This window comes from Meles meles, chromosome 1 (genome assembly GCF_922984935.1).
Source record: "Meles meles chromosome 1, mMelMel3.1 paternal haplotype, whole genome shotgun sequence".
Lineage (NCBI taxonomy): Eukaryota > Metazoa > Chordata > Mammalia > Carnivora > Mustelidae > Meles > Meles meles.
In genome coordinates, this window is record NC_060066.1 from 158507249 (window position 1) to 158530799 (window position 23551).

General features: G+C 33.4%; 1 protein-coding gene across 2 annotated transcripts in view; it reads left to right on the plus strand.

The window, feature by feature from the left end:
- ANKRD13C (ankyrin repeat domain 13C) overlaps positions 1-23551 on the plus strand; it is a 105736-nt gene that overhangs the window by 41205 nt on the left and 40980 nt on the right. Inside the window, exons 3-6 of one of the 2 annotated variants that reach the window (XM_046027533.1) lie at positions 2709-2813; positions 7590-7675; positions 15660-15705; positions 21489-21555. In XM_046027533.1, the coding sequence (XP_045883489.1) occupies positions 2709-2813; positions 7590-7675; positions 15660-15705; positions 21489-21555 (304 nt within the window). The remainder of the gene's footprint in view (positions 1-2708; positions 2814-7589; positions 7676-15659; positions 15706-21488; positions 21556-23551) is intronic. The other variant, XM_046027544.1, reaches the window with a different exon arrangement.

Sequence of the window (23551 nt, forward strand, 5' to 3'; positions counted from 1 at the left end):
CATGCATCTCTAAGAATAAGGACATTCTCTTTCATAACCACAGTATCATTATCACACTTTTAAAAAAAAAAAGATTTTACTTATTTATTTGACAGAGAGAGCACAAGCAGGGGGAGAGGCAGGTAGAGGGAGAGGGAGAAACAGGCCCTGTGCTAAGCAGAGAGCCTAACATGGATGGGCTCAATCCAGGACCCTGGATCCTGACCTGAACTGAAAAGGCAGATGCTTAGCCAGCTGAGCTACCCAGGCGCCCCTATCATTATCACACTTAAGAAATTAACAATATTGTTATAATCTCTAATATCTAATCCATATTTTAATTTTTCCAGTTGTTCCAAAAATTTCTTTTATATGTGCTTTATATTGAATCAATATACTCATTTGCATTTGGTTGTTATGTCATTTTATTTTAATCTAGAAAAGTTTGCCTGCTTTTTCTTCTTCCTTTGTACTTCACTTTTTTTTTAAGACATTCTTTTTTTTTTTTTAAGATTTTTATTTTATTTATTTGACAGAGAGAGAGATCACAAGTAGCAGAGAGGCAGGCAGAGAGAGAGGAGGAAGCAGGCTCCCTGCGGAGCAGAGAGCCGGACGTGGGGCTCGATCCCAGGACCCTGAGATCATGACCTAAGCTGAAGGCAGCGGCTTAATCCACTGAGCTACCCAGGCACCCCTGTACTTCACTTTTTGAATAGAATTTATAGAATATTTCCCATCTCAGATTTGCCTGATTATTTTTTCATAATGTAATTTAACTTGTTCCTTATCTTGTATCTTTAATGCAAATTGAAAATTAGGTAGTAAGGCTTGATTTGATTCAAGTTAAATATTTCTGGAAAGAATACTGCGTAGGTGATGTTAGGAACTTGATATTACATCACATTAGAAACACATAATGTCAAGTTATGCCACTATTAATGCCGTTACATTTGGTCACTTATTTAAGCTGATGATCTTTCGGTGTCTTCACTGGAAAGGAACATTTTTCTCTTTGTAATTAGTAAGTGATCTTGGGATAATACTTTGATATCATGTGAATATCCTCTTTTCCAGCACCATAGCATTTTACATAATAGCTTTAGCATTCATTGAGGACATTTGCCAAAGTCAGTTATTACTTTGGTGATGTAATATACTAATTTTCAAATTCTGCCATTTCTTCTACATTTATTAGCTGGCATTTTTCTGTAATTGATTGTCTTTAGTTTAATGTGTAATAACTAATCATTACTCTTTTTGATGCTCAGTTTCCCAAGTTTGGCCAGTAGCTGGCCATTTGGCCTTGTTCCTTTGTCCTTTAGATATGACACTATTCTTTTTTTTTTTTTTTAAGATTTTTATTTATTTATTTATTTGACAGAGAGAGAGAGAGAGAGAGAGAGATCATAAGTAGGCAGAGAGGCAGGCAGAGAGAGAGGTGGAAGCAGGCTCCCTGCTGAGCAGAGAGCCGATGTGGGGCTCAATCCCAGGACCCTAGGATCATGACCTGAGCCAAAGGCAGGGGCTTTAACCCACTGAGCTACCCAGGCGCCCCAATATGACACTATTCTTAGAAAATGGCTGTATATTACTCCAGTGGTATAGATGCATCCTGTTAGTCAGTCATTCCCCGATGGTGGATATTCATTTAGTTTCCCATATATTTGCCATTATAAACTGCTACTATATATATATATATTTTTTTTTTTTTTTTAAGATTTTATTTATTTATTTGACAGAGAGATCACAAGTAGGCAGAAGATAGGCAGAGAGAGAGGGGGAAGCAGGCTCCCCGCTGAGCAGAGTGCCTGATGCGGGGCTCGATCCCAGGACCCTGAGATCATGACCTGAGCTGAAGGCAGAGGCTTAACCCATTGAGCCACCCAGGCGCCCCCAATATATATTTTTGTACATATATTCTCTCCCTCTTTTTTGGGAGCAGGGAGAGGGAATAAAGGTAGGGGGAGGGGCAGAGGTAGAGGGAATCTTAAACAGACAACACCAGCACAGAGCACAGAGATTTTTTTCCTCTTTTGGGTGTTTTCCTGAAGTAAAAGAATTGTAACATTTGAAAAATAAGGGTTTATGGAAGCATTACTGGTCCTTTTTGAAAGCACTTTTTTTTCTTTTCAATATCTTCTTTTTAAAGATTTTATTTATTTATTTGACAGAGACACAGCGAGAGAGGGAATGCAAGCAGAGGGAGTAGGAGAGAGAGAAGCAGGCTTTCTGCTGAGCAGGGAGCCGGATGTGGGGCTCCATCCCAGGACCCTGGGATCATGACCTGAGCCAAAGGCAGATGCTTAACTACTGAGCCACCCAGGCGCCCCACTTCTTTTTTTTTTTTCTGAAATAAATTAGGAACTTTCCACTTAACATTACATATATACAAATCCTCTTTTGAGTTTTATTAGTAGAATTTTGATGTAAATTACTCTTGGGGATCCTGGGTTATCTTTTAGACTATGGAAATATTCTCAAAATAATACTTTTTTGGAGAGATACAATCTATTTTTAAGTAATGGAATGGATACTTCTTGAATCTGAGGATCTGAAATAGCCTTGTTTAGATATATAGGACTTTTAAAAATTATTTTTCTTTATAGTACCATGTTTATACAACCTATCTATTTGTATTACATTGGTTTCTTAAATTTCTAAATAATTTTCATATTTAGGGATTCTAAAAATTACACGATGTTTGATATTATTACCACTTCATGTTTCAGAATGTGCCCATTTACTTTTGGCTCACAATGCTCCAGTAAAGGTGAAAAATGCTCAGGGATGGAGCCCTCTGGCGGAAGCCATCAGCTATGGAGATAGACAGATGAGTAAGCAATACAAATTACTATTTTTGCTATAAACTCTACAAATATGAAGTGATGCATTTGATACAATTTTCATTTAGTGTAACTTTCCATAGTATGAAATGTTTGTAGTTATTTATAAACTTAAATGTGAATTATTCATGACTTAGGAACTTGGATATTAGATAGTACATAAAAAGAATTGAGGAGTCATGTTTAAAGTATATTATTTATAATTTTTTTTTCTTTTACAGTATTCTATTCACTGATAGGCTTCCATTGTTTTATTTATTCAATATGAAGTATTTTTAAAAGCACTGAACCCTGATTGTCCTTTCTGGCAGTTACTTAATTATATGCAGCATTAATTGGAACTGAAAATAATCAGTGTGTTATAATAGTTATCTTTTTACTTTAATTGGTGGGAATAGGCTTGGCTGAAAGTGAGAAGAAAGTCTCTTTGTTTTGGTCTTTGAGAATTTCAAAAAAAGTCACATGTTTTTTCACAGTATACAAAGTGTTCAGTTACTCTACCCTCCTCCTATTCCAAATTTTTTTTTCAACTTCATATACAGGTTTTATTTTTGTTAAGCACATCTCAATAGTTTTTATAAAAATGAATTTTATAAAATTTATAAGATTTATAAAAATAAATTTTATAAAATTTATAAAGTTATAAATTTTATAAAATCTAAATCTGGATGAATAAGAATATTATATTTCTGGTAATATCTTTTTACAGTTTGAGATTGAAAATAATGAAATCTCAATTTGTGGAAGGAACAATAAAATTTTGGGCAGTTTTGTTAAATAAGTGCATTAAGATTGAACGTTTTTAGGATGTTATGTGGATTTAGTTCTATTTGATACTTCATTTTTGGGCTCTTATGTCTTAACTTCATATGTAATCCACATGCTACATCTTTGTGGGGTTTCTTTGGCAGCTTTTAATGGTGATGTTACATTTGGGCTTAGGATTTAATGAGATAAAACTGTGATGATTTAACAATTATATCAGTACATATATATATTTGTTGTTATTCATTGACAGTTGTCCTTTTCGGACAAAATCAAGAGACTCTTTTGAGAGTAAGAAACCATAGTAATCCTAGAATTATGTCAGGGAAAGGACAAAAACATGTACAGATAAAACAAACCGAGAATAAACTAAAAGTTGCAGCAACCAGTCTAAAGGAACTTTCTTTGATATTTCTAACCCATTAGCGGAATGGAGAGGAAACCAGATGGACTCCTGGGTTTCTGACTTACATTGAGACTTATGTGGCTTTCACATAACTTTTATTTAGAGTCAGTGAATATTTTTTGAATTCTTAATACAAAGCATGTATACATAGTAAGATGTGGAGAATGAAGACATGGTCTCTGCTCTTTAGGAACTTAATCTGTTGGGAAGGTCAAGAAACCGTTTTCTTGAAAAATCAGTTACTAGATTTTAATATAAAATATTGAGGTCCATAGTAGTTAAGATCTGCTTTTAAAGTGATTTTTTTTTCTATAGAGTGATGTCTTAGATATACATTCTGAATAGTATTCCATTGCCAATCATTGTATCATTATATATCCATAAGTATTCAGTGCTTTTTAAAAGTTATTTCCCATCATATGAAATGGAAATATTTAACAGCTAACTTAAAGAATAGGAAATTTAACAACTCTTAAGCTACATAGTTAGAAATATATGGATGTATTTATAATGGTATTAAATGGGTCTATACTTTGAAATTGTTTTAAAAATTATGATTTAAATTTTTGATTATTTAGCTTGTGTTACATTAAAATTTTCTAGGCATAGAAAATTATTTTTAAAAATTAGAGATAATCTAATATTACTGAAATTTTGTCTAATTAGCAAAATATAATCTGATACTATAAATTATTAGCAAGTACTGTGACCTATTTCTTTTTTGGTCTGATTTCTGCTGATGTTTTTGTGCTATAGAACGAGATGATACTGCATTTTTTGGAGACTATTTAAAATTATTTCACGTAGGGAGGACACCTGGTTGGCTTAGTCAGAAACTCAGGTAACTCTTGATCTCAGGGTCGTGAGTTTGATTGCCCCAAGTTGTCTGTAGAGATTACTAAAAAATGCACTTAAAAAAAAAAAAAGAATTATTTCACTTTAGAGTTAATAAAATTTCAAGATTATGTTGCTTTTCTGCCTTATGATTGTTGCGTGGTGAACAGTGATCAGCCTAGGTCAGTATCAGAGAGCTATCAGTCTTGGATTTAATTAATTTGATGTTAGATTTGTTGAGTTTGAGTTATCTATGGTATGTCCACAGAACTGTCTAAATAAGAAGTGGGAAATAATTATTCTGGAGCATAGAAGGAAGCGGAGAGCAGAAAATACAGATTTAAGTAATTCTTGGAGCAGGAGGGCATAGTTCCAAAGATTTTAGGCACAACCAACTGAATATTTTAAAAGTACTTTGTGTGGGAAAAGAAAGAGAAAATTAAATAAGTTGTAGTTTATTGGAGTTCTTTATTTGAGTCTTTGTATGAATTCTAACACCATCCAAATCCTCTAAAACTAATTTTATCCTTATTATCAGTCATCGTTAATGTGATTCTTAGAATATGGGAGTACAAATCCTGATCCCACAAAAACATACTGCTAATTTTGTATAATTGCATTCTGAATGTTTGTTTCCATTTCCATGAGAAAGTTTGCATTGACGCTATTTTTTAATGTAATGTAAATCTCTTTATCACTATCTTTTTAATAATGTTTGGCCATTTTAATGTGTTCAGTCAGTTTCAGTATATTTACCTGGGGAAAAATATATAACTTCTGCTTTTTATTAAGATTTCTTTTCCATTTATGAATTGATTCTTTCTATTCCTTACATTCACAGGTTTGTTTGAATTTGAAGGCAAATTGCTTTCCTTAAAGGCAAGGAAGTTTTATTAAAATACTTGAGTTTATTATAAATTATAAAATTTTAATTAATTATAAAATTTTAATTAATTATAAAAAGAATTCTACTACATTTGTCTAATAAAGCTTTGATATTAAAGTTAAATCAAACAAACATGAGGTTAGCCAGATTCATATAAATTTACATCTGGAAAGAACTTTAATGATTATCCAGGTCATTGATTCTCAGACTATTTGGATTTCACAGGCCAGAAAAAAATTATATTTGAGGATTGAGGTGGAGTAGGTAACATTTCATTTTAGCGTGTAAAAACTTTAAAAAAAGATAATTGCTTTCTTGCTGTGATCACTGTTTCGTTAAAAAAAGACGCTTTGAAACCAAAAATAGCAGAAAGAATAATCCTTAAATTGAAAAAAATATTCATTTTACTGCATATCACTGGGAACTTGAACAGTTGGGCACTGAAATGTAGACTTGTATTTGGAAACTGTTGACCTATGTCACAAAGCTAGCTGTAGGACTATATGATGAGATGAGGTCGCACACCTTGGTTTCCAGGGCTCATCTCAGCTTCTTCTTTTGTTCCAAAAGACCATGAGTAATTTAAATTTGTTCTTTGAATTTTGATTCTTTAAAATACAGTGGGGTTATGGTTAGAAGTGTGATTCAAGGTAAGAATAGATTGCACCATTTTTCAGATTTTTCTCTAATTTTTTTTCCCTATTTTGGCCATTGTAAACAAAACAAATCTGGTTCAAGCTTTCAGTACAGTCTTCTTTCCTTTTTTATTTTTTTTTATTTTTAAGCTTTTGCTTCTGTATTCCACATAAGGCTTTAAGTAGTTTATAAGAATGCATATTGTAAAATAGTAAAAATAATAGTATTTTTAAATGTCTATGAATATATATATATATTCAGATATATAGATATATGTGAAAAATATGTCAGGACCTAAGAGGAAGTCAGCATGTAGTGATGTACATATTTTCCCCCAGTGCATATTTTCTATCTTCTTATCTTTTGTTAGGCTTACTTGATTTAAGTCTAATATTTTCCCTTATTTCAGTAAATGTTAGGGACTGATTGATATTGATATTTGCTAGTCAATTTTAGACTTTTATTCTAATAGGTAAAAATTATATTTACTTAATTGCAGTCACAGTAGTAAGCAATTTATATTGAGCCTTTACAGAAATTCTGTGTAGATTTCACTTTATTTTTTACTTGGCAAATGAAAAAAAGAAACTGAAATTTAGGGAAAGTAAGTAACTTGTCATTTACATATAACTAAAAGCTGGAGTTTGCAGTAAGGTAATGTGTTTAAATCTCATCTGAACTATTGAGAAAAGACTATGGAGGGCTTCAGATTTTAGGATGTTCTTTTCACGGATAAAATAGGATTCGTTTTTGTATTTTTTCTGCTATGTGGTAGTCTTTGAGAGTACAACCTCTAGGGAGAAAAGAACAGATACACCCAGTAATAATTACAAATAACTACATTTTTTATAAAAGTAATATCCAGTGGGATTTTTGAGATCTGTCTTAGAGATCTTTTAGATCAGTGTTACAACAGGACATTGCATCATCTGACTTAGATTGGTTAATCTTGGCTCACTTAGGTAAATCCTCACTGATAATTAAAAACTAGGAATACTAGTGTGAATATAAGTTCATGTTAAGGTATCTCTTTTCAATTTTCTTTGGGGTTGTAACAGTTTTATTAAACTTATCAACTTATTTATAATGTCTATATTTATGTCTTTGTATAGTAAGCTAGTGGTTTCTAACATGGCAAAAAAGTCTTTTTTGTATAAATTTTTTTAATTGAGCTGTAATTGACAATCTAAGCATGGTGAAATTTATTTTAAATTAAAAAAATTTTTAATTTAAACTTTAGTTACAGCTCTTTTAAGGAAGCTTAAGCAGCAATCCAGGGAAAGTGTTGAAGAAAAACGACCTCGATTATTAAAAGCCCTAAAAGAGGTAAGTTATATCTTTTTGCGAATCTTGTGCTAAAAAGCAAATTATAAGTGTATTTTAAAGCATTTTTAAAATGCAGTCTAACTTCTGGATTATTATGAGTCAAGAAATGGTAAAAGTCCTGTTTGAACTGAGCAATAATGATAAAACAAAATACCCTGATTATAATGGATAAATTTAATCCTATGGAAGCACCATTTACTTTGAACCAGGAAAGGAGATAAAGAATTACTGTTTTCAATGAATTAGATAAGTGCTCTAAGTAAAAAGGAGGTAGTTCATAAGTAATGGCAATAATTTTCCTTTGTCCTTTGGATTGGAAGATCCCCTAAGAACTGAAGCCACTATCTGCTCCAGGAACAGCATTTTCTTTATATAACAAAACTCTTTTTGTCTATCCTACATCCTGATGGTAAGAGCTGGATGTGCTGGCACAGAAAGGAAGAGAGCTTTGTTTTCTCTTATTTTTGTCTACTGTATGTTTGATGTCTGAAAGAACTATGAGAGATAGACCTATCATGTTAACTGTGTCTCCTCTGAAGTATGCTTTTTTTGGTTTTATATCTCAAGAGATAAATTTTTTTTAGAATATTTGATCACAGTAGTTTCCTTAATAGTTATAGGCGTTGCTGTCTAGCTTCTAATTTGTGAAATACAAACTTAACATCTCATATGATGTAATTTCATATTTCAGATTTAGTAAATTTGTATTACCACTTTATAGAAAAAGTTTCTATTTCAGAGTGTCATTTTCTTAGTCCATTATGAGGCTGCACAAATAGTTATTTTGGAAGTTTATTTTATAAAACATCTAAAGGTTTGGCTATTTTTACAGTTTTAGTTATTATTGTTATTTTGGTTATGCTGATAAATAGACTATTTATTGATACCAATTTTTTATTAATTATTTTTATTAACATATAATGTATTATTTGCCCCAGGGGTACAGGTCTGTGAATCATCAGTCCTGCACACTTCATGGCACTCACCATATCACATATTCTTCCCAATGTCCATAACCCAACCACCTTCTCCACACTTCCCCTCCCCTCAGCAACCCTCAGTTTGTTTTGTAAGATTAAGAGTCTCTTATGGTTTGTCTCCCTCCCAATCCCATCTTGTTTCATTTTTTTCCTTCCCTACCCTCCAAAGTCCCCACTCTGCCTCTCAAACTCTTCATATCAAGGAGATCATATGATAATTATCTTTCTCTGATTGACTTATTTTGCTCAGCAAATTGACTTGTTTTTTTTCAAATAGCAAGATTTCATTTCTTTTGATGGCTGCAAAGTATTCCATACCACATCTTTATCCATTCATCTGTTGATGGACATCTAGGTTCTTTCCATAGTTTGGCTATTGCGGACATTGCTGCTATAAACATTCGGGTGCATGTGCCCCTTCGGATCACTATGTTTGTATCTTTAGGGTAAATACCCAGTAGTGCAATTGCTGGGTTGTAGAGTAGCTCTATTTTCAACTTTTGAGGAACCTCCATGCTGTTTTCCAGAGTGGCTGCACCAGCTTGCATTCCCACCAACAGTGTAGGAGGGTTCCCCTTTCTCTGCATCCTTGCCAGCATCTTTCATTTCCTGACTTGTTAATTTTAGCCATTCTGACTGGCCTGAGGTGGTATCTCATTGTGGTTTTGATTTGTATTTCCCTGGTGCCAAGTGATATGGAACACTTTTTCATATGTCTGTTGGCCATCTGGATATTTTCTTTGCAGAACTCTCTGTTCATGTCTTCTGCCCATTTTTTGATTGGATTATTTGCTCTTTGGGTGTTGAGTTTGATAATTTCTTTATAGGTTTTGGATACTAACCCTTTATCTGATATGTCATTTGCAAACATCTTCTCCCATTCTGTCAGTTGTCTTTTGGTTTTGTTAACTGTTTCCTTTGCTGTTCAAAAGATTTTGATCTTGATGAAATCCCAATAGTTCATTTTTGCCCTTGCTTCCCTTGCCTTTGGTGATGTTTCTAGGAAGAAGTTGCTGCGGCTGTGGTTGAAGAGGTTTCTGCCTGTGTTCTCCTCAAGGATTTTGATGGATTCCTGTCTCACACTGAGGTCTTTCATCCATATGGAGTTATTTTTGTGTGTGCTGTAAGGAAATGGTCCAGTTTCATTCTTCTGCATGTGGCTGTCCCAATTTTCCTAATACCATTTGTTGAAGAGACTGTCTTTTTTCCATTGGACATTCTTTCCTGCTTTGTCGAAGATTAGTTGACCATAGAGTTGAAGGTCTATTTCTGGGCTCTCTATTCTGTTCCATTGATCTGTGTGTCTGTTTTTGTGTGAGTACCATACTGTCTTGATGACAGCTTTGTAATAGAGCTTGAAGTCTGGAATTGTGATGTCACCAACTTTGGCTTTCTTTTTCAATAATTCGAGATCTTTTCTGGTTCCATAATTTTAGGATTATTTGTTCCATTTCTTTGAAAAAAGTTGATGGTATTTTGATGGGGATTGTGTTAAATGTGTAAATTGCTTTAGGTAGTATAGACATTTTCACAATATTTGTTCTTCCAATCCATGAGCATAGAATGTTTTTCCATTTCTTTGTGTCTTCCTCAATTTCTTTCATGGTACTTTATGGTTTCTGAGTACAGATTCTTTGCTTCTTTGGTTAGGTTTATTCCTAAGTATCTTATGGTTTGGGGTGCAACTGTAAATGGGATTGACTCCTTAATTTCTCTTTCTTCTGTCTTCTGTATAGAAATGCAACTGATTTCTGTGCATTGATTTTATATCCTGACACTTTACTGAATTCCTGTACAAGTTCTAGCAGATTTGGAGTGGTCTTTTGGGTTTTCCACATGAAATATCATATCATCTACAAAAAGTGAGAGTTTGACTTCTTCTTTGCTGATTCAGATGCCTTTTATTTCTTTTATTGTCTGATTCCTGAGGCTAAGACTTCTAGTACTATGTTGAATAACAGTGGTGATAGTGGACAGCCCCGCTGTGTTCCTGACCGTGGGGGAAAAGCTCTCAGTTTTTCCCCATTGGGAATGATATTCACTGTGGGTTTTTCATAGATGGCTTTGATGATACTGAGTTATATACCCTCTATCCTTACACTTTGAAGAGTTTTGATCAAGAAAGGATGCTGTACTTTGTCAAATGCTTTTTCAGCATCTATTGAGAGTATCATATGCTTCTTGTTCTTTCTTTTGTTAATGTATTGTATCACATTGATTGATTTGCGGATGTTGAACCAACCTTGCAGCCCTGGAATAAATCCCACTAGGTCATGGTGAATAATCCTTTTAATGTACTGTTGGATCTTATTGGCTAGTATTGTGGTGAGAATTTTTGCATTTGTGTTCATCAAGTATATTGCTCTGTAATTCTCCTTTTTGGTGGGGTCTTTTTCTGGTTTTGGGATCAAGGTGATGCTGGCCTCATAAAATGAGTTTGGAAGTTTTCTTTCCATTACTATTTTTTGGAACAGTTTCAGGAAACAGTTTCTTCTTTAAATGTTTGGTAGAATTCCCCTGGAAAGACGTCTGGCCCTGGGTTCTTTTTTTTTTTTTTTTTTTTTTTTTTGGTGGGGGCAGATTTTTGATGACTGCTTCAGTCTCCTTACTGGTTGTGGTTCTGTTCAGGTTTTCTATTTCTTCCTGGTTCAGTTGTGATAGTTTATATGTCTCTAGGAGTGCATCCGTTTCTTCTAGATTGTCAGCTTTGCTGGCGTACAGTTGCTCGTAAAATGTTCTTATAATTGTTTGTATTTCCTTGGTGTTGGTTGTGATCTCTCCTCTTGCATTCATGATTTTATTAATTTGGGTCCTTTCTCTTTTCTTTTTGATTAGTCTGGCCAGGGGTTTATCAATCTTATTAATTCTTTCAAAGAACCAGCTCCTAGTTTCGTTGATCTGTTCTATTGTTTTTTTGGTTTCTATTTCATTGATTTCTGTTCTGATCTTTATTATTTCTTTTCTCCTGCTGGCTTTAGGGTTTCTTTGTTGTTCTTTCTCCAGCCCCTTTAGGTGTAGGGTTAGGTTGTGTACTTGAGACCTTTCTTGTTTCTTGAGAAAGGGTTGTATCACTATATACTTTCCTCTTAGGACCCCCTTTGCTGTGCCCCACAGATTTTGAACAGTTGTGTTCTCATTTTTGTTTTTTACATGAATTTTTTCAATTTTTCTTTAATTTCCTGGTTGACCCTTTCATTCCTTAGTAAGATGCTCTTTAACCTCCATGTGTTTGAGTTCATTCCCACTTTACTCTTGTGATTAAGTTCTAGTTTCAAAGCATTGTGGTCTGAAAGTATGCAGGGAATGATCCCAATCTTTTGGTACCAGTGGAGACCTGATTTATGACCCAGATGTGATCTATTCTGGAAAATGTTCCATGTGCACCTGAGAAGAATGTGTATTCTGTTATTTTGGGATGGAATGTTCTAAATATATCTGTGATGTTCTTCTGGTCCAGTGTGTCATTTAAAGACGATTCCCTTGTTGATCTTTGCTTAGAACATCTGTCCATTTCAGTGAGGGGAGTGTTAAAGTCCCTACTATTATTGTATTATTGTTGATGTGTTTTTTTGATTTTGTTATTAATTGGTTTATATAGTTGACTGCTCCCATGTTTGGGGCATAGATATTTAAAATTGTTAGATCTTCTTGTTGGATAGATCCTTTGAGTATGATATAGTGTCCTTCCTCATCTCTTATTATAGTCTTTGGTTTAAAATCTAGTTTATCTGATATTAGGATTGCCACCCCAGCTTTCTTTTGAATCCATTAGCATGGTAAATTGTTTTTCACCCCATCACTTTAATTCTGGAGGTGTCTTTGGGTCTAAAATGAGTTTCTTGTAGACAGCATATAGATGAGTTTTTTTTAAAATCCATTCTGATACCCTGTGTCTTTTGATTGGGGCATTTAGCCCATTTACATTCAGGGTAACTATTGAAAGATAGAATTTAGTGCCATTGTATTGCCTGTAAGGTGACTGTTACTGTATATTGTCTCTGTATATTGTCTCTGTTCCTTTCTATTCTGCTACTTCTAGACTCTCTCTTTGTTTAGAAGACCCTTTCAACATTTCCTGCAGGGCTGGTTTGGTGTTTGCAAATTCTTTAAATTTTTGTTTGTCCTGGAAGATTTTTATCTCTCCTTCTATTTTCATTATTAGTCTAGCTGGATATAGTATTCTTGGCTGCATATTTTTCTCATTTAGTGCTCTGAATATATCGTGCCAGTTCTTTCGGGCCTGCCAGGTCTCTGTGGATGTCTGCTGCCAGTCTAATATATCTACCCTTGTATGTTACAGACTTCTTGTCTCGAGCTGCTTTCAGAATTTTCTCTTTGTCATTAAGACTTGTAAGTTTCATTATTAGATGATGGGGTATAGACATATTTTATTGATTTTGAGGGGAGTTCTCTTTGCCTCCTGGATTTTGATGCTTGTTCCCTTTGCCATATTGGGGAAATTCTCTACTTTAATTCGCTCCAATATACCTTCTGCCTCCTCTCTCTTTCTTCTTCTTCTGGAATCCCAATTATTCTAATGTTGTTTCATCTTAAGCTATCAGTTATCTCTCAGATTCTCCCCTCGTGGTCCAGTAGTTGCTTGTCTCTCTTTTGCTCAGCTTCTTTATTCTCCATTATGGGTTCTTCTATATCACTAATTCTCTATTCTGCCTCATTTATCCTAGCAGTGGAAGTATCTATTTTTGATTGCACCTCATTAATAGCTTTTTTTAAAATTTCAATTTGGTTAGATTTTAGTTCTTTTTCTCCAGAAAGGGATTCTCTAATATCTTCCAGAGCTTTTTCGAGCCCGGCTAGCACCTTGAGAAATGTAGTTCTGAACTCTTGTTCTGACGTATTACCAATGTTCATGTTGATTAGGTCCTTAGCCATTGATACTGCCTCTTGTTCTCTTTTTTGTGGTGAGTTTTTCCACCTTGTCATTTTATCCAGATAAGGATATATGAAAGAGTTTATAAAATGCCAAAAGGGTGGCAAAGACCGCAGAAAAATGTACACTGACCAAACCAGATGAGATCCAAAACTGGGAGGAGAAGAAGGGGGAAAAAAGAAATAAATATAAAAAAATAAATAATAAATACTATATAGAATAGAATAGAGCCACTCACTTGATTTTGGGTGTATATTGGTCTCTTAGAAGAACCTACCTCCCAAAATTTTAAAGAAAGAAAAATTTATATATATATACACAAAAATAAGGGTAAACACGATGAAAGGATGGAGTGTGACTGTAAAGATAAAAATTTAATAAAGATTCTAAAAAAGGAATTGATTGGAAAAAAAAAAAAAAAGAGGAGGGAATGTGCTTAGTCTGGAGACTAGAACAAAGCCATGTGCTAGATTAGGGTATATTTTGATCTATTTGAAGAAATTAATTCCCAAAATTTTTTAGGAAAAAAAAAAACCCTATACGTATACAAAAGATAAGGTTAAATACAATGAAGGGAAAAAATACAATTGTAACAATGAAGGTTTAAAAAGATTTTTGTTTTTTTAGAAAGGTATTGTTAAGATAAACTAGTTAAAACAGTTAAAAGAGAAAAGAGGAAAAGTTAAAAAAATAGAATAAGAAAAAAATAAAGTTAAAAAAATTTAACTTTGCAAGACTAAAGGGGAAAAAGCCATGAATTGTATGCATTGCTTTCCCCTAGCTCTGGAGTTCCACTCTTCTCCTTCATTGGTAAGCTTGGTCTTGACTGGATGTTCTTGCTGATCTTCTGTGTGAGAGGCCTGTTGCAGTGATTCTCAAATGTCTTTGCCCTAGGCAGAATTGCACTACCCTTGCCAGGAACCAGGCTAAGTAATCTCCGGTTCACTCTTAGAACTTTTTTTCTCTGAATGCTTCCCATACCGCTTTGGAGGATGGGAATGAAAATGGCGGTCTCCCAGTTTTCCGCCCAGTAGGAGCTGAGAGCTGGGGGCCTCACTCCACAGTGAGCCCTCAGAGATAAGCAGTGAGTCATTCCTGTCTCCCTGGTCTCTGGCCGCCCTCCGAGCTCATCCGGCCTGTGACCAAGCGTTTCTGTTTGGAGATAGAAACTATCTCCAAACTCTATCTGGAGACCCCATTTGGAGTCTCCAAACCCAGCAGATTACTGCTGCACTGCTCCTCCTGGAGGAGGAAGGTGAGTTTTCCCGGATCTTCCGCTTATGGGGTATTAGCTGGAAGAGCAGTGGTCTGACTGTGCCTTGGATCCCTGTTTAAGGTAACCCTGATCTGAACGCTCACTCTTCGGCTCTGTCTCTGTAGTCGGCTTCCCCGACTGGATACCCTACAGCTCTGCCACACTCAGACACCCCCAATCTTTCTGTGACCCCACGGGACCTGAGATCACACTGTCCCCGTGAGGGTTTCACCCCTACTTAACCTCTGGAGCGATGTCCCTCAGTGGACCAGACTTCTGAAAGTTCTGATTTTGTGCACTGCTCTGCCACTTGCAGGGAGCCAGCCCCTCCCCCCGCAGTCTGTTTTCCCATTGCTTTGGATGCGCTTCTCTGCTAGTCCTACCTTTCAGAAAGTGGTGGGTTTTCTTTTCCTAGAGTTGCTGTTCTTCTTTTCTTCTATCTCCTGTTAAGTTTGTAGGTATTCAGAATGGTTTGATATCTATCTAGCTTAACTCCTGGGATCTGATGTCATTTCAGTCTGCTTCTTCTCTGCCATCTTGCCTCTCCCAACACTGTTGATACCAGTTTAAATGCCTGTCAGTTTCAGATATGTTTCAGTGTGGTTAAAATATTCTTGTAAAATGTACAGTTGGTGCATATTTTTCTTTGTAGATAAGTATAATAATGTTTACTTATTGTAATGTTTTATTTTGTGACTTAACCATATTTTTTCTTCCAATTCCAGAAATTAAAACTACTTTCTATTCCTGTGTATAGACCTTTTATGATTATAGATTGAAAAAAAATAAAATATTCAGTCGATATAAGAGCTGTTAAACTAAGACGCATTCAGTAATTATTTGTATTTTGTTTCTCAGCTAGGTGACTTTTATCTGGAACTTCACTGGGATTTTCAAAGCTGGGGTAAGAGTGTGCTGTGTTTCACTGTAAAATATGTGCACATGCAGAAATGCAAGTGCAAAAATAACTATTCTATAGAAATGTTAGAATGATACTTGCCTTAAGGAAAATTAAATATTTTTCATTACATTGAATGTAATGGTAGTAAAACCCTATAGTAATACTTAATTATCCCAACCTAAATAATAACTTTCAAAAATCTTGGATATGGTGCATAAACAATGAATTTTGGAACACTAAAAGAAAATTAAATTAACTTAAAAAAAACTTTCAAAAATCTTATTTTTAGATTGAAAATTGTCTTTTAAACAAAATGAAAGTTTAAATATTGTAATAAATTTAAGGAATTCTCAAAGGGAAGAGAATAATTATAGGATTATTAAATTACTGAATTTAAGGAAATTGAAATATTGTACTTAGATTCCTGAATGAGAAGAATTCAGTTAACATTATGATTTTGTATATTTTGTCATCTTTTAGTCATTTTTGTCACTTTTATTGTATATTTTATAGATACTTGTTTAACATACTGTTTGGTTGCTCACTGTTTCAATTATTTACAGGATCTTAGTCCCTAGATATTTTGCAGTCATTTAATGATTTATCTTGGCAAGATAAGTTTCCCTCATCCCCATTTTAAACCTCAGTCCATTTAGGGAGAAAACCTTCATGTCTAAATAGGAATTTGATGCTAGTGACCTTTACTAGTTAAACAACTACTAAAACAATTAAATTTGGGGTATTTTTTTAAGATTTAAAAGCAATGTAATTTGTATGTGGGCTTGGATATAATGAGCCTACATATTTTTTTAAGGCATTTTAATTAATTTCTGTGATACAAAGGTATTTGAATGCTTAGTGATATTTATCCCCTAAATCATCATCTAACTAATCAGATATTGACAACCATGAAAATCACTGTTACTGTTCACGTGAATGCTTTCAAACCCTTTTCAAAATTAATACAGGTGTATGTGTGCATGTATATATACACACAAATGAATATATATATGTGTATTTATCCTCAGAATTATTTTTTAATGGGATCATGCCATTATATCATTATGCAATTTGTCATTTTTACATAATGTATCATAGACATAGTTCCACATTGGTTCATGAGGAAGTACTTTATTTTAACAAATACATAATAATGTATAGCATGAATGATGAAAATTTTTATAGTGTGTTTTATCTCTAAATGTAAAGTTTTGATTTCTAATATAATCATTTTTTTTCCAACATTGTTACAACTCTAGGTTATTAGGTTAGTTTTGGCTCCATCAAAATCACACATGATTTTTTTTATACTGTAGACCTACCTTGCCTTTATGCTTTACATAACATTCAGAGTCCTGGTGTTTTAGAACACTGAGAGAAAAAGGGATTTGTAGTAGCTTTGTAAAATAAAAGAATTCCAAGTCAGATTGGTATAAAACCTGAATACTATTTTTTTTTACCCATTTTTTTTTCCATTTGTAAAAACCCCAGGCCTGCTTGGCAATCTTTTTTTTTTTTTTTTTTAATTTTATTTATTTATTTGACAGAGGGAGATTACAAGTAGGCAAAGAAGCAGGCGGAGAGATGAGGAAGCAGGCTCCCTGCCAAGCAGAGAGCCCGATGTGGGGCTCGATCCCAGAACCCTGGGATCATGACCCAAGCCAACCAGATGCCCCTGCTTGGCAATCTTATATTGAAGTAATTCCTTGAGTATATTGGGTCTTTAACTGATTCTCAAGAAATTGTTAGTAGATTAAATTCTAAAATAGTTTATCTAAAAAGTTTATCTTTTAAAATGTTTTAAAGTATTTTAAAAGTAACATTTCAGTTATGTGAAGAAACAGAAATGGATGTAAGCACTGCTGAAATTATACATATATCTGTAGTTATAAACTTTATAAATATTGCATAATCAAATTTATGACATAACAACTGCGGTATTAAAAGTATTGCGTCTTTGGGAACTTGACTTTGATGCAAAAAAGTCAGCACATCTGTTTTATTGTTGATAAAGGATTTTACTGTTTTCTGTCAAAACTACTAGCATCTAATGGTTGGATATCATGTGTAATTCTAAAAACTAAGCTCACTGACTATATTTAATTTAGAAACTTTGGATTTAAAAAATGCAGGATAATCCCTGTTTTTAGATTTGATTAATCAGCTTTTTTTTCTAGAATTTAGGCGTGTTTCTCTGCATTTTCAAAGCCCCTAATATTGGGGTACCTGGCTGGCTTAGTTGGTAGAACATACAGCTCTTGATCTCAGGGTTGTGAGTTCAAGCCCCATGTTTTGGGCATGGAGCCTACTTAAAAAAAAAAGAAGGAAGAACTTATAAATTCCCTTTGCAAAAATAAAATGCTAAATAAATATGACACTTTTTTTTTTTTAAACTCCAATATTAAAAAAATAAAAGAGCAACCCAGAAATAAGGGAAAGTTACAAAATACTGAGATCCAGGATTAGGTTTAATTAGAGGGAGTGGAGCATGCACACCCTTTCTCATAATGTTATATCTAGTGTTTGACTGAAAAATGCTTCAGACTTGGTTAATAGCAGGTAAACTAAACTATTCCAGCTTAGGTTTTTAGGTATAGAAAAGCTTTAAATCAGACTCAGAAGTACTGGCTCCTATCTGATGTGGCAAATCACGTATCTTTCCCAGGTGTCTTCATTTTTAAATGAGGTTAATAACTACCACAGATATTGCAAACTTTTATTTTGGTGTGGAAGAAATGAAACTATGTTTTTGAAGGAGGCCCTTTTTATACCTACTGCAAAACATTAAATAATTTATAGCATCATAATAATCATGACTTCAAATTTAGGTTTGTGTATATAGCACATTTAAACAGAAAAACTAATATTTTAAAAGTTTCTTTATCTCATAATCTACAGAGTATCCATTCTGTATTTGAGACTATTATTTGTGTATTGTAGATGGAAAATACTAGGTTTAGAAACTATTCTTAAGATCAAGGCATAAATGACAGGAAAACCATTTTTTAAATTATGTTATGTTAGTCAGCATACAGTACCTCATTAGTTTTTGATGTTCCATGATTCATTGTTTGCATATAACACCTGGTTCTCCATGCAATCTGTGCCCTCCTTAATACCCATCCTAGCAACAGCAATCAGACAGCAAAAAGAAATACAAGGTATTCAGATTGGCAAAGAAGAAGTTAAACTCTTTCTTTTCGCAGATGATCTGATACTTTATGTGGAAAACCCAAAAGATTCCATCCCCAAATTACTAGAACTTATACAGCAATTCAGTCATGTGGCAGGATACAAAATCAATGCATAGAAATCAGTTGCTTTCCTATACACTAACAATGTAACTGTAGAAAGAGAAATTAGAAAATTGATTCCATTTACAGTAGCACCAATAGCACCAAAACCCACAAGATACCTTGGAATAAACCTTACCAAAGAGTACAAGGATCTAGGAACTACAAAACACTCATGAAGGAAATAGAAGAAGATACAAAAAGATGCAAAAACATTTCATGCTCATGGATTGTAAGAATAAACATTGTTAAAATATCTGTGCTGCCCAGTGCAATCTATACTTTCATCGCCATCCCAATTAAAATACCAAGAGCATTTTTCAAAGTGCTGGAACAAACAATCCTAAAATTTGTATTTGACCAGAAAAGACCCTGAATCAAAGGAAGTATTGGAAAGGAAAAACAAATCCAAAATTAAAGTGTAGAGACTCTTCTTTTTTCAGTTCAGTGAATTATGCTACCTTTGGAGTGCTATGTTAAACTCTCAGATTATGCTGAGATAACTTAAGATAAAGAGACCATGATTGTTCAGTTTATATGAGGGAGGAAAAAAGTCATCACAGAATTGGAAAAATGCAAATTGCTCCATTTTTGGAATGTATTAAAAGCTAGCAGGAATCTTTTTTTTTTTTGTCTATGATGTTCCTTTTTCCCTTTTTATTAGCTTTTGCTTCTCAATTCCTCAATTTATTTTGTCTCTGTATTCATCTGTTCCTGTGTTTCTGATTTATGATAAATAAGTATTGATACATAATTCTAAATTTGTTTTGTTACCATGGGTTACCATACCACTTCAAAAGATGCAATAAATTAAGTTAAATTCACAAATTAGGGAGCTATCTTTTAATTATCTTTTCACGCTTTACTAAACACTTAAGGATAGGAAAACTAGATCTTGATTAAAGAGCATTAAAGAAGAGCTTTGTTCATTTATATAAGATAAATGCTATTATTGCTATTCTTCTGTTGTTTCATATGAGGAAAGATTTTTATCATATAATGGTTACTGAGTCATCAAAAAGAAGGAAACCTTGGCATTTGCAATGACATGGATGGAACTGCTAGAAGGTATTGTGCTAAGCGAAACTAGTCAGAGAAAGACACATACCATATGATTTCACTCATATACAGAATTTAAGAAACAAAACATGAACATAGTGGAAGGGAAGGAAAAATAAGATTAAAAATTGAGAGGGAGGCAAATCGTAAGAGACACTGAACTCAAGGAAATAAATTAAAAGTTGCTAGAAGGGGACTGGGTATGGGGAAGGGATAATTGGGTGATGGGTATTAAGGAGGGCACTTGATGTAATAAATGCTAGGTGTTATATGCAACTGATAAATGACTAAATTCTACCTCTGAAACTAAAAAAAAAAAAAAAAGAAAATGACTTATATTCTCTGACTAGGGTAACTCTTAATTGATATTCCCTTTGAGCAGTAACTTATTTTTATATAATGAAATGTCTAGAAAACTATCTTTAATGCTGAAAATCATGATTATATGACCTCTAAGAATTTAAAAAAGACATTGATATAATAATACACCTTTTATGTTAATTAGAAAATAATGATGCTTTTTAAAAAGTTAACTAAGAAACTAGCCTTTAATTTCTCTGAAATTTTTATTTCTTTTTAACTGAGGTTGATTTATCATTCATTTTCAAAACACTGAATTTTGTAAAATATGCATGTAGTATATCTTTACACACACATTCTTATATACATATGTATATGTGATATGATCTTGATTTCAAGTATTTTGAACTTCACATTTTGGTTTTTTCTTCTTTTGTATGTGGTTGCGTAGTATAGCCTGTATGCAGATTTATTCATTCAAAGAATAACTATTTCTCAAAATGTAGCAGTTAATATATAATAAAAATATCAGAATATGCTTGTGATATGAATATGAACAATACTGGATGTAGAAATCTGTAGGTAAATGTATGATTCCATTTTACAGATTTTGAAACTAAGGTGCAGTGAACTTAAGTAACCAAGATCACATATTTGTAATTCAACCTCAAATTAGACTATTTAGCTCTAAAAATGTCTGTGTTTTAAAAATATGCATTGCTTTTCTACTATTTAATGAGGTTGTATTTAAAGGATCAGGAAGGATCTAGGTTCATCAAGTTACCCATTCAGGATGGTTTGGTTGTCATAGGGCACTGTTTCCTCATCTGTAATAATGTCCTGCAATATGAACCCAGGAGTGTCACTGTATTGACTCTGCTATTCATGTGTGTGTTTGTGGGTGTGTAGGTGGGCAGAGTGGTGAACTATATAACAATTCCAATTAGATAGTAGATTTTTGAAGTTGCTCAGAATTGCTTTATATATTATTTTTAAGTGGAAAATACTATTTTAAAGGAAATTATTACAATTTTAGTGAATTAATAAAATGTTTAAGTTACTCTTTTTCTAATTAAGAAATTTGTAATGTCTCAAAACTAGGTAATCTTTTATCTTTTCTTTTTAAAAATACAGTGCCTTTACTTTCCCGAATTCTGCCTTCTGATGCATGTAAAATATACAAACAAGGTATCAATATCAGGTAAGGTGATTTGATATTTTTCTGAGTAATAGGAAATTGAGATTTAGAGGAAGGTTTTCTTTCTATATTAATAGGTTACATTTGGATGTAGTATTTGATAACTTAAACATGCTGTAATATATTCGCAATATGTTATCTTATTTGAGACATCGTATAGAGAAGAAACCAAAGATAAAATCTTGACTAAATCAAAGGTATTAATTCCTATTCAACTGCAGACTATCTAGGAGGCAAACAGAGTGAAGATCATGAAGATCTAAAAATGGGAAGATCTAAGGTGGTTATCTCTCTGATCCTGACTTTTTAATAGGGACACACATAAGGAACACCCAGCTTTTGTTCTTTTTTCTCAATCCCTCTCATACCCCTCCCTCCTCTGCCTATCCATGCACCTATTTAATCATCTGTTCCTTCTAGGGAACACTTTAAGGCTAATTTTAATTTTCTTCTTTTTCTTTTTAAAGTTAAGATTGATTTTTGGGTCTAATGGTATTTATTTTACTCATTTTACTTTTATCATTACTTATATCTTAAACTTCATATTAATATAGGTATATTTAGGGGCACCTGGATGGTTCAGTAGTTAAGCATCTGCCTTCGGCTTGGGTCATGATCCCAGGGTCGTGGGATTGAGCCCCAGGTTGGGCTCCCTGCTCAGCAGGAAGCCTGCTTTTCCCTTAACCCCCTCTCCTTGCTTGCGTTCCCTCTCTCGCTGTGTCTCTGTCAAATAATGAAATAAAATCTTTAAAAAAAAATACAGGTCTATTTATAAATTATACATATGTAAGATGTATATAATACTAATGAATATGCCAACTTTCATTTTTATATATATATGTGAGTGTGTGTATGTGTGTGTGTATTTATAAAATATATATATATATATATATGTCAATAATTTTGTAAATCTGTGTCTCTCCATGTCTCTAGAATATTAATTGGGACATGTAAAGGTCTAGAACTGTAAACATCTTGAGACTATCTCGTAAAAACTCTTTGCTTTGGTATTATTATTTTTAAAGATTTTATTTATTTATCTGACAGAGAGAGACACAGCAAGAGAGGAAACACAAGCCGGGGGAGTGGGAGAGGGAGAAGAAGTGGAAGGCAGAACTTAATGACTGAGTCATCCACGTGCCCCCAAAACTTTTCATTTTATAGATGAGAAAATTTAGAGAGGTGAAGTGATTTTTATAAGACCATATTGTGAATTAATGGCTTGGTCAGGACCTTTGACTTCCTATTTGTTATCACCATGTCACAAGGTAGAAATTTTAGAAAGTCAGCTCTGAGATTTATTAAGAGTTATGTTAAATTATAGTGAAGAGATAATCTTTAGTTGAAAGTAAGTTCTACAGTAATTGTCCTCTAGCAGTAGAATTTGATTCAGGTGGAAATTTCTGGGTTTTGTTTTTAAAAACAGCCTCTTCAGATGTTTCTAATTATGGAAGTACTTAGGTACATTAAATTCATAGTCCGTGTAGAAACCTTGCAAAATACAGAAAAATAGAAGAAAAACTGGGAAAGGATTTGATAATGATGTAGATTTATTTCAGCAGCCTATTAACATTATATTATGATTTTTATCAAAAATTATTCATCATTTTAACAATGTTTAGGTGCTTGCCAAAGGTAGTAGATAATTTGGGAGAACATTATTATTTTCCATATGCTACTTCTAAAAAGGTTAGTTTTAGTTCTGAGTCTTAAATGTAGGATAAAAGGAGCTTCTTTTAAAAAATTATTTCACATTTATATATGAATTTTATAAGTAAATGATATGCATATTACATAATAAAGACAATAAAATAATTGTGTCAGAGAATATAGAGTAATATAGAGTAAGAGGAAGCTACTATAATTTATCAAGATGCTCAGACCTGGGGCTTACAACCGAGGCTAAAGGAGATATGTGATAGGTTCTAAAGCTCTCATTACCAAGTTTACCAGATTAATGGAGAGGCTGGGTTTTAGGATGTATGACAAAGGGGTTTTT